General features: G+C 41.3%; 1 protein-coding gene across 1 annotated transcript; it reads right to left on the reverse strand.

The window, feature by feature from the left end:
- Window positions 1-1,104: 1,104 nt before the first annotated feature.
- LOC146462359 (galanin receptor type 1-like) lies at window positions 1,105-14,953 on the reverse strand. The gene is made up of 3 exons (XM_085085902.1): window positions 14,780-14,953; window positions 5,239-5,471; window positions 1,105-2,888 (listed from the first exon to the last, which is right to left on the reverse strand). Exons 1-3 carry the CDS (start codon window positions 14,850-14,852, stop codon window positions 2,037-2,039), a joined length of 1,158 nt encoding a protein of 385 aa, XP_084942028.1. The 5' UTR covers window positions 14,853-14,953; the 3' UTR covers window positions 1,105-2,036.
- Between the last annotated feature and the right edge of the window lie 759 nt (window positions 14,954-15,712).

A 15,712-nucleotide genomic window follows, 5' to 3' on the forward strand; every position in this document is an offset into this window, starting at 1 on the left:
ATCCTTCATAACTCACTCCTTACCGCACTTTTCTTCATAAACCCACCACAGTAAGTCACAAAACAGCTTCCTCGAAACTCGCAAAATCAAAGCTTAAGTCAAAAGGTTCACGCTATTTTAATTGAAACGTGAAACGGGAAGTTAACGTTTGCCGTTTCACGTAAACCCGGTGCTAAATATCTGTAATGTTTATGTCGAAGGTCAAAATTAAGTAACTATATGTTTGCATACTTTTTCAAATAACTTTGGAAGAGGTTGTGGAGGCAGTATCAATTTTTTTTTAATTTAGTCTAGTTTAGCAAACAAGAGTACTTTCCTGTGGAGCAATGAAAAGACATGGTTCTTTCCCGAAGATATATTTCCGGGTAAGTAAACAATTCAGGCATGCTTTTCAGGCATGCTTTTCTCCCGGCCGAAAAGACTTCCGACCCGAAAAAAACGTTTTTACATGCACAAAATTCGTTTTTGATAATTTTGAAAGCAAATACATTTTAAACCAAGAAACTCGTTGAGTTAGTTTGTACAAAAACAACTAGTAATATGTATAAAAGGGATACCAAAAATACTTCTCGGCCCTGAAAGCTCTTCGGTGGCTTTGGTCCGGGTATTGCATACCCGTAGGGTATGCAATACCCGTAGGGTAGGAGGGAGGGTGGTGAGGGGGAAGGGGGAGGGGGCGTCCAAACCTGAAAAGGTCCTGTCTATGAGTGATAGATTGTTAGAATGTCAGAGGTTTGGTCAAATAATTTGGTATTGCCTGGTTACTGATGTCGATTTTACCTTTTTGATTGTATCAGTCGACAACACATTTGCTAAAGCACCAGCTCTAAGAATTCTTAGGCGGGACATTTACATCCAAGTCTTGTTAATATGTACTTTACATGACGCTGAAGGAAGGAAATTAAAATAAAAATTTCTGAGCCACGCAACAGCCTTTATACTATTTACTATTATTATTAGTATTTATTTTCACAAAACCATCAGCTCTGGGCGGAATTAATTTACATTAGACCAGGAATACACGAGATATATAATATACTGATAAAATATACAATATATATATCTTTCAGAAGCAATACGCCTTCTCGTTCTCATTCCGAGACGTGATGTGAGATGAGGAGAGATAGATAGTTTATTAATCAAAAACCTTGTAACCACAGGCTGAATTACGTTTGATTTACAATAAAATATATAATGCAATAAAATACAGGGCTAAAAAAAGCTAATATAAAAGGACAAAATATATAATTAAGAGAAAACAATATTACATCATTGCTTTATGGGCATAGTGATAGATAAAACTATTTCGAGTACGGATGGTGTGGAGGCGCCGTGTAGTAAAAGAGTGCTGACTCCTTAAATTGACTTCGCACTCATTCTTGGGAGGCAGTAAGCTATGCAGCTTGTGCGAGGGATTAGACAGGATGGAATTAAAAAGCTTATCACATAAGAACTCGCGGCGGTTGTGTAAGGGAACTAGACTGGTCAAAAGAAGCGCCTCATTGTACGAACAATCTGGATAGATAATACGCAAAGCTCGCCTTTGAAATCTCTCAAGATCTACTGAAAGGTATTGCGGGAGGCTATGGTGATAAACAGGGCATGCGTATTCAGTGACAGGGCTAATACAAGTCAAATAGAAGAGCAAAAGTTCCCCCGACTTGACTTGTGCACGCTTAAGCTGACGCAAAAAATAAGTGTGGCTTTCTACTAAAAAAATTCCTTCTTGTCGTTATTCAGTGGCTGTTTCGAGTTAAAAAGATTGCTTCGGCTATGAGTGCTGTGTTAGGGCCTGAAGCAAGTGGACACGGAGTGGACTTAGAAATCGCCAAACCCGGAATTTGCTTTATAACTGATACCCCGTTTCAGTAACGCTCTAATGCATTGCACTGTGTACACCGCTGTCTGGTAATATTAATGAGTTGAACAAAACTAACAACCAAATGTTCCAGCAGCACCTATCTGATTCGATCCTGTCAAAACCAACCTTCGGGCCTGGAATTCCACCGGCCAAGCCTGACACTTATAATCTCAATTTACAATCTGGTATTTATATTTTTAACACATTTGTGGGCTTGCATTGTGAAAGTATTTGTAATACAAGCAATGTTGTTTGGGAGCCGAACGGCTAACTCCGTTATATTCCGGTTTGCAGGGGATGGCGGATTCTCGCCTCTTGCAGCAGTTTGTGGAGATATTCTTGTTTTTCTTCCCATTATTTCAAGGAAATTGTTTTTCAAAGAATTAAAAGATTTTCCTCCAATATTGAAATAGTAAATAAATGGATTGCACATTGAGTTGGCTAAGCCTAAACCATAGGTAATAAGTCGTGCTGCGTCCATGGGGTTGGGATATTCCTTCAGATGTCTCTCCAAGATTCCATGGTAGACAGCAAACGGCAGCCAGCAAGTTACGAAGCAAATGACAACAATCAGCAACACACGAAGAACTCTTTTCCTTGATCGCTCCAAGAGTTGGGAATTTCTGATTGAAGGGTTAGATTCAGAGGTCACACAAGCAGCAAGTCTCGTATTTCTGGTCCATACAACTCTTATTACACGATAGTATGATACCATCATTATTGCTAGGGGAATTACGAAACCAAGTAAAAGTGAAGCAACCAGATAGATCTTCCTTGACAATGTATTCCCCTGCGTAGTGCTGCAGTAGTACACCGTATTGTTATTAAAATTAATAGAATTCACAACAGCTGAGTGGAATACAGGAAGGTTTTGACTTGTACCGTACACCCAGGCAAAGAAGATCAACCAAGCTGGTTTCAGATACCATGATCTTTGGCTGCATGTGAATTCTTGCTTCACAAATGTCATGTAGCGATCGATACTTATTGCTGTCAACAGACTCACGGAAAGTACCGGACCAAGATGCTGAAGAAGAAAGAAAGTAAGGAAATAATTCAGTCAAAAGTACTAATTCATTCCACGAAATTGTAATGATATAATTCAAAGTACTCAATATTGATCGGCATGATATGATACTGTTCGTGACCGAGATGTGCCTTCGTTATGGGTATACGTTTGCGCGCGCAGTAAAATAAGCTAAAGTAAAGAACTATCAAAGTTACATGTAACTTTTAATCAACAGAAAACAAATGAAAAACAAACCAGCAAAAAGACATGGCTTGTTGAGTTTTACTTTAGGTTTACGTTAACTGTTTACATCCCAGTTTATTTAACTTATGAAGCTGACTGTAAGGGGTTTTTGGGGATAAGGGATAACTAGCAAAATAATTTCATGGAGAAGAGATGAATGGGTTAGTTTAGGGATAATTGATAATAAGTTGGAATTCCTCGCTTAGTTATAGTGGATGTGTACTTGGCTTCCCCAAGCTAATCTTAAATAATCCAAATAAAACATAACAGGTTAAAAATCCCAACTGGCATAATTTACTCATGCTTTTTCTGTTTTTTTTTTTTTTTTTGTTGTTTTTTTCTCACTTTTGTTGATGATTTACAGCACCCGTATTCACCCTCGGTCGGTTATCTGTCGACACCTGTTCAGTAACACAAAAAATATGCGCCCATACAGGGTTCTCCCAATTCACTCAGTAGCGGATGTGAGCGGGAACATTCAATGCACCCTACATGACAAAATTTCGAAAAGTATCATTTCTTTGGAAAATTGAAAATGGCATGGTTAAGAAGGGAAGCTATGGATTCGTGAAATGTTCCTGAGAGATTTTGGGGAAGGTTTTAGGAGCGAAGAGCTATCCTGGAGACATGTCTAATGATAAGGAAAGTAACTGAGATCGGCTGCTTGAAAATGAAAGCGAAGAATCGAGGTTAATTGTGAAGGAAACATTAGTCGCTTAAGCAGCTTAAGGTAGAAACGCATGCATGCTTTTGCTGTCCAAAACCCTGGCAAATTGCAGTGAACTTATATTTAGTATTGCTAACTTGTATTTGTTACTTAGGCGTGAGTCGCAATTTTGCATTAACGAGGTATATTTGTATTATTTTTTGCGCGCTGTTTGGTGAATGGGACGATGTTTATCCCAATGTCTGGAATTTGTCATATTTTCTAGAACTGTAATATTAGTCTATCATCATGGTTGGCTTTCACATGTTTAGCTAACTTGCATACATTTGTCAATTTGACGAAATTTTGCCAACTTTTCTCACATTTACCAAAATTGTCTAATCCGCCAACACGGTTGGCCTCCTTGTGTTTAGCTCATTGGCATTGATTTGGCAATTTGAGGAAATTTCGCTAAATTCGTCACATTCACGAAAATCGTCAAATCCGCCAACATAGCTGGCCTCCATGTGGTTGCTTATTTGCATCCATTTGGCAATTTGACGAAATTTCGCCAAATTCGTCACATTCGCCAAAATCGTCAAATCCGCCAACATGGCAGCTTCCCTGTTTAGCTTATTTGCATTTATTTGTGAATTTGACAAAATCTGGCCAAATTCATCACCGTTATGACTGTGGCACGATTTCGTCTAAATTGCCAAATTCGCCATTGCCTGCATTTCTGGACATTAGTGCATTTTTGTGCTACAAAGACTGGTACTGAGGCGACAGAGGAGGAAAGAGAAGAGTTGAACAGTAGAATGTGACGTCATGCATTCCACCAGTTTTAACTAGATCTGGGAGACGATCAGCCAAAAGCTAAAACTGCTCTGATTTTGTCATCTACTAACGTTCACTAACACCAAAAGCAAATTTTCCTCTGTATCCAACTACAATGGAGAGCAAAAATTTTCAAATGAAATAGAATATACATATGAAAATTCATATGTGTAAACTGTGGAATAAAGATTAAATAAACGAAAGATCATCACCCATTCTATACACAACTCAAGTAGTTGTCAAATTAAAGCCTGAAAGATCATTAACTCTTGAGCGGGAAAAGCCATGACCTCTGCGACACCTGTGCAGCGATAAAACCACCTGAGCGACTAACCCAACTCGGAGCCGTGATTGAGTGGATTCTTTTTCCCAGGCTTTATTTTCACAACTAATTTAGTTGTGTATATAACTGCGGTGGTCTTTCAAAATTTAAACAGAGATACTCTTAGGAATAACAGTCTTGGTATTTTTACGGATAAGGGATAACTGTTCTCAGAATTAGAAGGGACAAGGAATAACTGAACCTCCAGCCCCCCTCCCCAACAGGGCCTCGCTTGTCACCTGACCGGACTACCCCAAAAAAGTCTATTACATATCGACTCATTTCATGACTTTAAATGCTGTATATTGTGTGTATTGTACCTGCATGAATCGGGCCAACTTGCACAGGCCACTGTCTCTTGTGTGGTACTCAGTGGGGTAGTGAAAGTTAGTGAAGAAGGTCAGCGGAATGCACAGCAGGCACACCATCAGATCAGAGATGGCCAAGTGAAGAAGAAACAGCTGAACAGAAGATTTCTGACCTCGGCGGCGCAAGGCTGAGACAACTGCTACCACAATGCCGTTACCAACCAGCCCAATGACGAAGATTAATCCTTAAAAGACAATAGGATTTGTTTGAAAAAGAAAACATTTAATTTTAAGGGACAAATGTGAGATAATTATTTCGTTAACAATTGTTAAGATCCATTTACTTATTACGTTGCTAAATTACACGGTTGCTACACAAGTTCAATTTGACTTTCAGTTTCAGTGACCGACTAGTTTGCGCGCTTTGGCTGATCTACTCGCACCTTCCTACTTGATATTCTTAGTTTTCGAAATTTGAAGGTGAAGTAGAGGTGGAGCACAAAAAGATAAAATCGAGGTGACAAGTATGGAAGCAGCGACAAGAATTTTGTGAAATATTTCAGTGTAAGCCTCGCGCCCGTTCGCAAAATTTGCTAGACTGACGATGCCTTAAGCCGCCCAATTTTAAATAGAAAGTCATTAATGATACCACCTCTTTGTGCTATGGAGAGGCAGCCAGATTCGAAAGCGCAATTAAGTGCGGAGATCAAGAGGGAGGAGATATCTTCCAGAAAACTTTGTAAAATTCGGCTGGGAGACCGTCTGAATCATGCTTTTTACAGCTTCGGCACATTCCTTTTTACCCAAAGGACCTACGCAGCTCTCTTGTTCCTCGATCCCCAACACAATTCCGTTAACTTGTTGAAAGAAAGTTAACTGGGGGCCGTCATCTTCCTTGGAAGTATAAAGACTTGTAGAAAGATTCACACACATTCGGATAAAATTGCTACGTCGGAAGTGACAAAGTCAGTGTCGTTAATTTTCAATTGACTTATCAAATTCCTTGTTTAAAATGTCGATATTTAAGGTTTAAAAATTACTTGGTATTCTTTTCCCCTTCATTAAGGATTGCACCTTTGATCCGATATTCTATAATTTTTTCGAGGTCCCCTTTTAGGGTGTTAAATTTTTCTATAACATTCTGGCTTGGAGGTTCACAAGAACAAACAGTACTAAAGTGCGTTTTGTAACCCCAAAACATTGAATTTATTTTGAAGCAGCCGTGTATTGTTTGTATTTTTTTTCCATGACACAAAACGTGTCAATCCAGTTTAGGTTTCGATGGTTTAGGGCACATTAATCTACAGTGCATATGTTTTGTTTCACGTTGCGTTTAATACGCTCTGATTTATAATTTACAAATATTGTTTCCAATTCCACTCGATTTCTCTATAATTAAATTTGATTAAAATGTATACACTGAATGAATAGAAATACACAATAAACACCGTTTTTTCCTTATTTCCGGTCATTTGTTCTCAACTCCCGATAAACTCGAACCTTTTTCAATTTCCGTTGAAGGTTCGAGATATCGGGAGTCGACTGTATGTAAATGTTGCACGTATATGTTATTTATGCTATTCTTCACGTCATAGAAGGTATCTGCGGAAGTGCTAACTCAGAAGTCAGTGTTGATGATAAACTGGCATCTTTTCATGGTCGACTGAAGCTTCTAATGACGGGGGTTTTCGATAAACAATTTAAAGTAAAAACAAGCGATTATATTATAATATTGACTGACGTTTCGATTACTCCATGTCACCTAATTTTGAAAGTTGCGTAAGTGCGATTATGGGGGTAGTTACATAGAGAAAAGCGTGCAAAAGTTTTCGTTGCATATAGTTTTTTATGATTAAAATCACAATTTGACATGAGGTAAATAGTTTTACTTTATAGAGTCAGATTGAGTTTTCAGTTTGAGTTGGGAATTGGATTTTTGCCTGACAACACAATGTTTTTCCCGATAAACTCGCGCTTAAATCACTCACTGACTCATGATAGAATTTTAACAAATATATTTTTCTCTCACGATGTCCCTAATTCGATTACAACACACTCTTCGATTTCTAGAACAAAGATAAAGCAGATTGTACAATGTGTTCTTTGATTGGCTAAAGTTACTAAAGATGACAGGTTCGAGGCCTATCCCTTTCCGGTCAACTAAACAATCAATTCTACACGTATTAAAAATGTTTTGATTGCGTAAACACACGATTTCCGACACCCTCCCCCCATTTGTCTCGAGAGAGCAAATGTCTACAAAACTTAAAACTGTTGGAAAATCAGTCATGATCATCAAATAATTATTATATGTATTGTTCATTGTTCACTGTTCATTCTTCATTCTCGTTTATATCCTGGATGCGCAAACTAGCTGCCGCTGCAGCATCCGTTCTCGGCCTGTAGACTGGTGCGTCTGCGTTCAGGGTCTTCGGTGGGGTCTGGACTGATGTGTCACAGCTTAACTCAAGTGGATACAAATGCTGAATTGGGCGCTCCAGATGTGACTTCCCGGACTTTAGCTTAGCCCCACGAATAACCCCATCACGGCCGGTGATTAGATCTTCCACGACTCCCGTCTTTTAGTGTGCCCGGTTCCTCTCTTCTGACTTGATGGTAACGACTTCTCCCTTGGATGGATAGGTCATGTCTCCTTTGTGCTTCAGCCGATGTCTCTCTCTCAGTCCGCGAAGGTATTCTCTTGTCCAGCGTGACCAATGTGCACTTCCTCAAATACTTAGCTCTCTTCCGCAGGTCATGTTCCTCGATGCGATGAGGCTCTAACTCTGGTAGCATGTTGGGTTGACCATACAGGAAGGAACTCGGGATCAGGATGGGTAGCTGAATGTCTTCATCCACGTAACTCAGTGGTATGTTCGAAAGTGCCACTTCTATGTCCAATAGTACCTCTTGAAGTTCAGCCCAGGACAGTAGGCCATTTCCAGTACACTTGCAAAGAGCTCCCTTGACGAGTCCCACCATTCTCTCGAACTGTCCTCCCCACCACGGTGCACGACTCAAATTGAACTGCCACTTGACCCCTTGGTAGGCGAGGAAATTCTGAAACTATTCATCTTGCATCACTTGATTGATCTACTGGGCGGCACCAACGAAGGTCCTTCCATTGTCTGAATACACCTTTTGCGGTCTTCCGCGTCGGGCTATGAAGCGCTTCAAACTAGCGAGGAATTCTTTGGTTTCCAAGTTGGGCAGCAAATCCAAAAACAAAGCACGTGTTAGACTACAGGCATACAGCAACACGTATGCCTTTCCTTCTGTCTTCGCGTTCTTACGGTACCTCAACGGTACCGCGTAATCGACGCCGACGACTTGAAAGGGCGTTTGAACTTCAGTCCGATCCTTTGGGAGGTCTCCTCGAGGAGGGGATGAGAATGCTTGTAGCCTGCAGAGCAGGCGTTTTAGGGCGCGTTAGAAGGCCGCCATTTTGGATGCGTAGAGAATTGGGACTAGTGGAGGAGGGGCGGGTGAGCAATACTTTTCCATTACGGGAAATCCATCCAGGGCTGAGGCCATTTTTGCCAAGAGATTCACCGCCATATGTCCAGACACCAATTCTAGCCGAGGGATCGTCAGTCCCTTTCACAGTGGGGCCAAACCACCCCTCAAATGGATCGTTTAGATCAATTTTGCTTCTTTTTCGTATTTCGTTTCCAAACTTGGCAAAAAACCTAAGGTGGTCGTCAAATTTATTTTTAGTATGAGAATGTCAAAAATGGTCAAATTGTGACGTCATAATGGATGACGTCACAAAACGAGTTAACTGAAAATTTCAAATTTAGTATAAAATGTTATGCCATCTGAAAGAACTTGGCAAGAGGTGTAAAATGCTGAAAACCGTACCTCGCTACGACAAACGTATCTTGAGTTATGGCAGTTTAAAGACATTTAAAGTGTCCCCCCCGGAACCATACTTTCCTTCTAAAAACAACCCTGTCGATTTTTTGTTTACAGTTTTTTTCCATGCAAGCTAATAATCTGGTAAAATGGACTTCTTGTTGTTCCAAAAAATCGTATCATTTTAGATTTTAAGTTTTTGGCTTGAAAACGATAATATTAGCAAGTGCATAATTGATCACGTGACACTTAATTACGTCACAAAACTGGTTTGGGGGCTCTAGCTCTGGCAAAAATAAATTTTTCCTAGTTTTTCTTCTTAATTTAGCTTCTGTCACTTAAGACATCTTATCTGCAACTTAAATGGCGTCGTTGACGCAACAAAGCGACACTCAATTTCAAACGTATTACACAAGGGGGGCCCCTATTTTGAGACTGTGAAATTTTCAAAATCTAAAATGCCATATCTCAGCCATTATTTGTCACATCGACAAACTGTTTACAGCATTGAACTCCTCTTTACGTGTTCTTTCTAACACACTAGAAAGAATTTAAAAATTCTAAAATTTTATTTTAGAGATTAATATGACGTCACCAATTATGACGTCATAATTTAACATTTAGCATCAATATTCATGTCAAATTGTTTGGCACAAAGTTCCACTTTAAATTACCAAGTTTGGTAAGGAAATGATGAGAATAAACAAAATTATCGACAATTAACCAAAAACCCCACGTTTTAATGATCCCTTTAGGGGGTGGTCTGGCCCCACTGTGTTTTGGAGAGTATCGCTCTCGCTGCCACTAATCCCTGATTGACGCCTGACTCTTGAACGACTACAGCATACACGGCCGCGGCCACGCCTTTACCACTGGCATCACCAAAGGCGTGCAACTCGATTGATTGAATGTCCTCTTGATATGCTGGTAAGGACCTCAGAACTGTAAGTTGCTCAGGAAGGCGCTCCTCCCAACGGATCCAACTCTGCATCAACTCTCTCGGTAGCTTTGCATCCCAGTTTAGCTTGGCGTCACACACGTCACGGTAGAGGAGCTTACCCCCCAACGAGATAGGAGAGGCCAGTCCCAGTGGGTCATAGATCTTCGCCACTTTGCTTAAAATTCCCCGCTTGCTAGCATCAGCCTTCTCTTGTGGAAAACTCACGCCGACAGTGTCGTTCTCTTTGTCCCATGGCAAACCAAGCAGGGTAGCTCCTTGTCTTGCGGGTACGTTTAACTGCTCCTTTGCGTACGTTCCTTCCTCGATCAAGACTGGTTCTGACGCGGCTGATTCCAACTCTTTCACATTCGAATGCCATTTATGCAACTCGAAGGTACCCTTGGCGAATACGTTCTGGTTAATTGATTTGATTTCTTTTGCCTTTCCACTTGTTGGGCCACCACTGAGAAGGTCGTCTACGTATAAGCTTCGTTCAATCTCGCTGACAATGTCTGGGTAGTCTTGTCTGCAACTCTCCAACAGGTGTTGAATTACGCCTCCCAGGAGGAGCGGCGATGATGTGAGACCGAAAAGGGCTCTAGTAAACCTCAGCGTCTCCACTGTTTGACTGCTTGGGTCCTTCAACCAGTGAAATCTTAGCGCATCACGGTCTTGCTCTTAGTTTCGGACTTGGAGGAAAGCTTGCTCTATGTCTCCTGTCACTGCAACTGGATGAAACTAGGACACTCCAGAGCTTGTTTTAAAGAGGTGGACCAGGATTTAAACACTCATTTAGCGAGGGTGCACTGGAGTAGGCCCGTGCTGACGCGTCATACACTACACGAAGCTTGGTGGTTTCTGCTGTGTCACGTACCACTGCCTTGTGCGCTGCCCAGTTGCAGGTCCGCTGACTCTCTCGACTATTCCGGTCTTGATTTGCTCTTGGATCACTTGATCGTAACGCTCTATCATTCCTTGGCTGCGTAGCTTCTTAACAACGCCGGTTAACCTGCGAAGACTTCCTGCTTCGTTGCTTGGTAGAGGTGGGTGGGTCCCCTTCCATGGAAGGCCAGTTTCGCACCAACCCTCTTCGTCTCGTCTAAGTTGCTCCTTAAACTCGGAATACACTTCGTCTTGGTTACCAGTTGCACAATCCGCGAGTCCAAGTACGTCCAGTCTGTACAAGTTGTCGTAATCTACCGTTGATGTTTGAACCAGGAACATTGGAGACAGATCCACTTCCTTGCCTGGTGAAAAAATGGTCCATCCAAACTTGTTTTTTTCGGCGATAGGCTCGTTCGCGGCTCCAATAAGAGGTGCTGTCTCAGTCTTGATCTTGGAATAGTCACACACTCCCAAGATAAGGTGCACTGGAAGGAATTCCTTCGTGTCCATGTCGTCCATCTTCACTCCCTTTAAGTGGTCGTACTTTTCCAGGACCTGTTGGTAGCGCGGGTTTTCCAGAGATAAAAGCTGTTTTTTGTTTACCAAGGTCACGTCCGTTTCGAGGAGGAAATCGCCCTTCAGTGAACTTATCTGGACCTTGAAGATCTCTACGGGCTTAGTAACCACTCCCATCATCATTTCGATCTGTCGTACTTCTCGTTGGTGAGAACGGATCTTTAGGCGATCAAGTAATGCTGCTGAAGCGTACAAACTTCCGGCACCGGTGTCTAGCAACGCACGACACTTCACTTCAAGCAGTTCCACTACTACGACCGGATAAATCACAGTTGGTCTTTCCATTGTAGTCGCTGTCATTAGCTGGTTACTAACGCTGTTGCAGATGGACGTGTGATGTCTTCTATGACAAATCTGGCACAAGGAACGGCTCTTGCAATCATCAGCTCTGTGTTCGCTTCCGGTACAATTAAAACAAAGGCGATTGTTGCTAAGTACTTTCTTGCGATAGTCGACGGTGACAACCGTTTTGCAGTCAACCGATCTGTGATCTTGTTTTCCGCAATAAACGCATCCCCGATTCCTGCCATCTCTCTCCTGTTGGATTTGAAAATTCTTGTCACGCCAGGGCTTGTCACTTTACTTTGATTGGATCGGGTTTCTTTCTATCCATTTCCGGAGTTCATCCACTAACTTTGGGAAATTCCATTCTCGCCAAGAATCGTCTGTTCGTACAAGATCTCCTCTTATCCCTGGTAGCTTGTAGATAGTCATCCGCACGTATCCATTTACCTCTCGCAGTTTTCCCATTGTTTCCAACGACTGCACGTTGAAAAGAAGCTTCTCGTAGAAATCGTGGATTCTGGCTGGCTGTGTTCCACCAATTGTGGGCAAAGACAGGATGTTTTCCACGTACGCGTTCACGACCTCGCTTGTTTGGCCATACTTTCTTGACAGGATGTTCTTCGCACGCTCGTATCCCTCTGATGAAAAGGGCAAGCCGTCGATTTCTGTTCGTATCTTGGGGTCTACGAGTTCCTTTAAGTAGGAGTACTTCGTCACGCCAGTTATTTCTGCCTTGTCGATCTCGGTTTCAAACTGACTCCAGAACCGGGGCCAATCCGTTAAATCGCCTCAAAACTTTGTAATTACAAGCTTAGGAAGCTTGGCGGTCTTCACGGCTTGAGTCGAGGTCGGTTCCGTGGTCTTCGCTTGTTTTGTCTCCTCGATTTTCTTCTCATATGTTAACCTCATCTCCAGTTGCGTACGTTCAAACTCAAGCTGTTTTTGTCGATCTCGCTCTGCCAGCTCCTCTTCGCTTTCCTTTGCTTGCATCCTTGTCTTGTAATTCATTTGAACGAGGCTATCCGATAAATGCGTGATCTCCTCGTCAGCAGTTTCTTGTTGTGCTTCAACTCCGGCGCTCCATTCTGTTAGCTCGTCAACCTGAACGCCACTCTCCAGTTTCGCTTGTTCGATTTTCGTTTTAACACTTTCGACTTTCTTAACGATCGCTCGCAAAACATCCCGATGCCGTTCTATTCCTTCCCTGTTCGCTTTCTCGACGATTGCTTTGGTCTTCCCTTGAGTAAACTTTAGTAGTTTTAGTTGCACGTCCAACTCCGAGGTCAACGCCTCCATCGTTGTCACGGTGTTGTTTGAGCTTCTTGGCTGATTTTCTCTTTATGTTTCGTTGTTTCCCCCTCAGTGTCCCGTCGGAGGTGCCACTTTGTGTTGGGAATTGGATTTTTGCCTGACAACACAATGTTTTTCCCGATAAACTCGCGCTTAAATCACTCACTGACTCACGATAGAATTTAACAAATATATTTTTCTCTCACGATGTCCCTAATTCGATTACAACACACTCTTCGATTTCTAGAACAAAGATAAAGCAGATTGTACAATGTGTTCTTTGATTGGCTGAAGTTACTAAAGATGACAGGTTCGAGGCCTATCCCTTTCCGGTCAACTAAACAATCAATTCTACACGTATTAAAAATGTTTTGATTGCGCAAACACACGATTTCCGACATGGGTTTCTTGTCTCTGATGAAAAAGCATTTCGTAGATTAGATAATCGAGCTTTCAACGCCATTTCTTAGAATGGTGAATTGTTCGCGCTGATTATAAATCGTTTGATTTTGTATATATGTCCCGTAAGTGTTTCCATAGTCTCCATTAACTATGGTGTTTCCCAATAGCAGAATGCTTGTGTTCATTAATGTACTGAAAAAGGTGTCGGCGTGTTACCCACATACTCTGCATCACACAGACAATCCGTTATGATTAATGAGAGGTGTCTTCGCTTCTGTCACTTTGATTTCATCAGCAACTGAATTTTCTTGCTTGTAACACTGGGTGTAGCTCACTGTTGATTTTCTTTACAAGATCGGAGAACTGTCTTCGTACAACGACGGCTGACGTTCAACATTATTATCAACTTAAGCTTATCGCTAAATCAGTAAACAGTACCACAGTGATATCATGAATAAGACTGTTGTATGGACCGTACACAAACAAAATTATGTACTTCTAATGCTAGGTCTATACCGATCAAAATCATCAGCAGCTATTTCATATTAAACGGTTCATGTAGAAACGTTTCAGTCCCTTTTTAACAGTTCGCCGACTCCAGTAAAGGTTCATTTCAAATTCGGTTCTGGATAAAAATAACTTTTATCGACAATCAGGACAGGCTTTCTTTTTCCATTTGTTGCCTACTTTCAGTTCATTACGAAAACAAAATCATGCATTATATCAAAGCCCATCAACAAATTTTATCAGCTCCGAAAAGTGTGTGAGTTTATTTGTCGATAGGCTGTGAAGCACAATAAAGAATTCAGTCACCGTCTTAAAGAAATCTTATACACAGCTCGTCTTAGCGGATTAAACGGAATAAACATCAGGTTAGTACCACAAATTTTGACCTTACTAAATAATTTCCCTTGAACCTGCGGTTCCAAACTCTGGCTCTTCCGCACATTTGTGTTGTAGTTTAGAGTTTTTAAATCTCACCGGCTTAAAATCACGGAACGCATAGTTCTGCTAGCAGGGAATCTTTCGTTGTACATGTGTTTGTTGACTCTTTAGTACTTAAAAATTGCTTGCTGATCGTTTTCAGTTATTCAAACAAGCTGATCTGCTTCGTTGAACACTCAGCCAACATGACATTTACATAACGACAGTGTCCGCTACGAATCATTTGTTAGGTCAGATACACTAACTTTGATGTTGTATAGCAAATGTTGCGTAGTACTGAGTCGTGTGCGTTGGGCTTTAGAATTCGCGCAGAACACTGGTTAAAGTTTTCACCCTGTTATTGGAACGCATTGTCCATATCTAGCTGTCACTTACCTAACAACGCTAGAGCAATGACAAATGCATTACTCTGAACATCCCATGTGGTTTTCTGTACCAATTGTTGCATATTGCCAGCTACTCTCGGTTTGACTCCCGCAAGTGATGAATTAACGCCGCGTTTAAATTTCACCAAAAGTGGAACTTGCAGAGGTTCCTGGACTCTTTCAAAATTGATAATCAGCTTTCAACAGATGTTCAGTTACGTGATTTCGGTATTTTTGTTTTATTAGACTGACGTCATAATACGGCCTACACCGATTGTGACGACCGGATTCTGCTTTGCATGTCATAACTTCTTTAAGGGAAGTGGTTAACACGATTATACTCAAGCAGGACCCACCAAACCACAAAATAGATGGTGGTCTCTGCCTGCACCCCGCTTCCTTAACCTCAAAAGAACATGTTTTTATAGCATAGCCACCCCTCTATCCAGCAGTGAAAAATGACAATGAGATTCAAACCTCACTTTTCTTGCTATTTAGCAATGCTGAATCTTGCTAGCTAAATATTTCTTTTTCAATTCAAATTTTAAAGCCAATAACATTTTATTGATAATGTTCATGAGATAGGTGGTTTCCTCGATAACCCCCTAGCCCTGACAAGGTGGGTCCTCTTCGAACAAACTTGTTATGAACAGTTCCTAAAGTTGTATTCATTGTCTTAGAAACTGTTTTTCGTCTATTAAAATTGGAATTATTTGGTAAGGTTTGCAACACATTTCCACAAAGACGTTACACACTACACTTGATTTGAGCCGCTACGCAGTTTTGACCAAACGGTTAATTCAGTTATATTAACTAGAAATACGTGACTCGCAAAACCTCGCGAAGCTGGGGCTGGGTGGAAAGCCCTCTTTCGTGTTGTAGCATCAAGTGAGGAGATTAAAAGGTTTCTGAACATAGCAACTATTTTGATGAGCATGGTCTT

This window comes from Pavona decussata, unplaced genomic scaffold, assembly GCF_977016875.1.
Source record: "Pavona decussata unplaced genomic scaffold, jaPavDecu1.1 SCAFFOLD_190, whole genome shotgun sequence".
NCBI classification, from domain to species: Eukaryota; Metazoa; Cnidaria; class Anthozoa; order Scleractinia; family Agariciidae; genus Pavona; species Pavona decussata.

Bases quoted from the DNA above. Each gene is read 5' to 3' on its own strand.
- LOC146462359 (XM_085085902.1), bottom strand. From the start codon at position 14,852: ATGCAACAATTGGTACAGAAAACCACATGGGATGTTCAGAGTAATGCA. The intron at 5,472-14,779 runs GTAAGTGACAGC...TTGTCTTTTAAG, and splicing joins CATTGCTCTAGCGTTGTTAG to GATTAATCTTCGTCATTGGG. The intron at 2,889-5,238 runs GTACAATACACA...TTTCTTCTTCAG, and splicing joins AGTTGGCCCGATTCATGCAG to CATCTTGGTCCGGTACTTTC.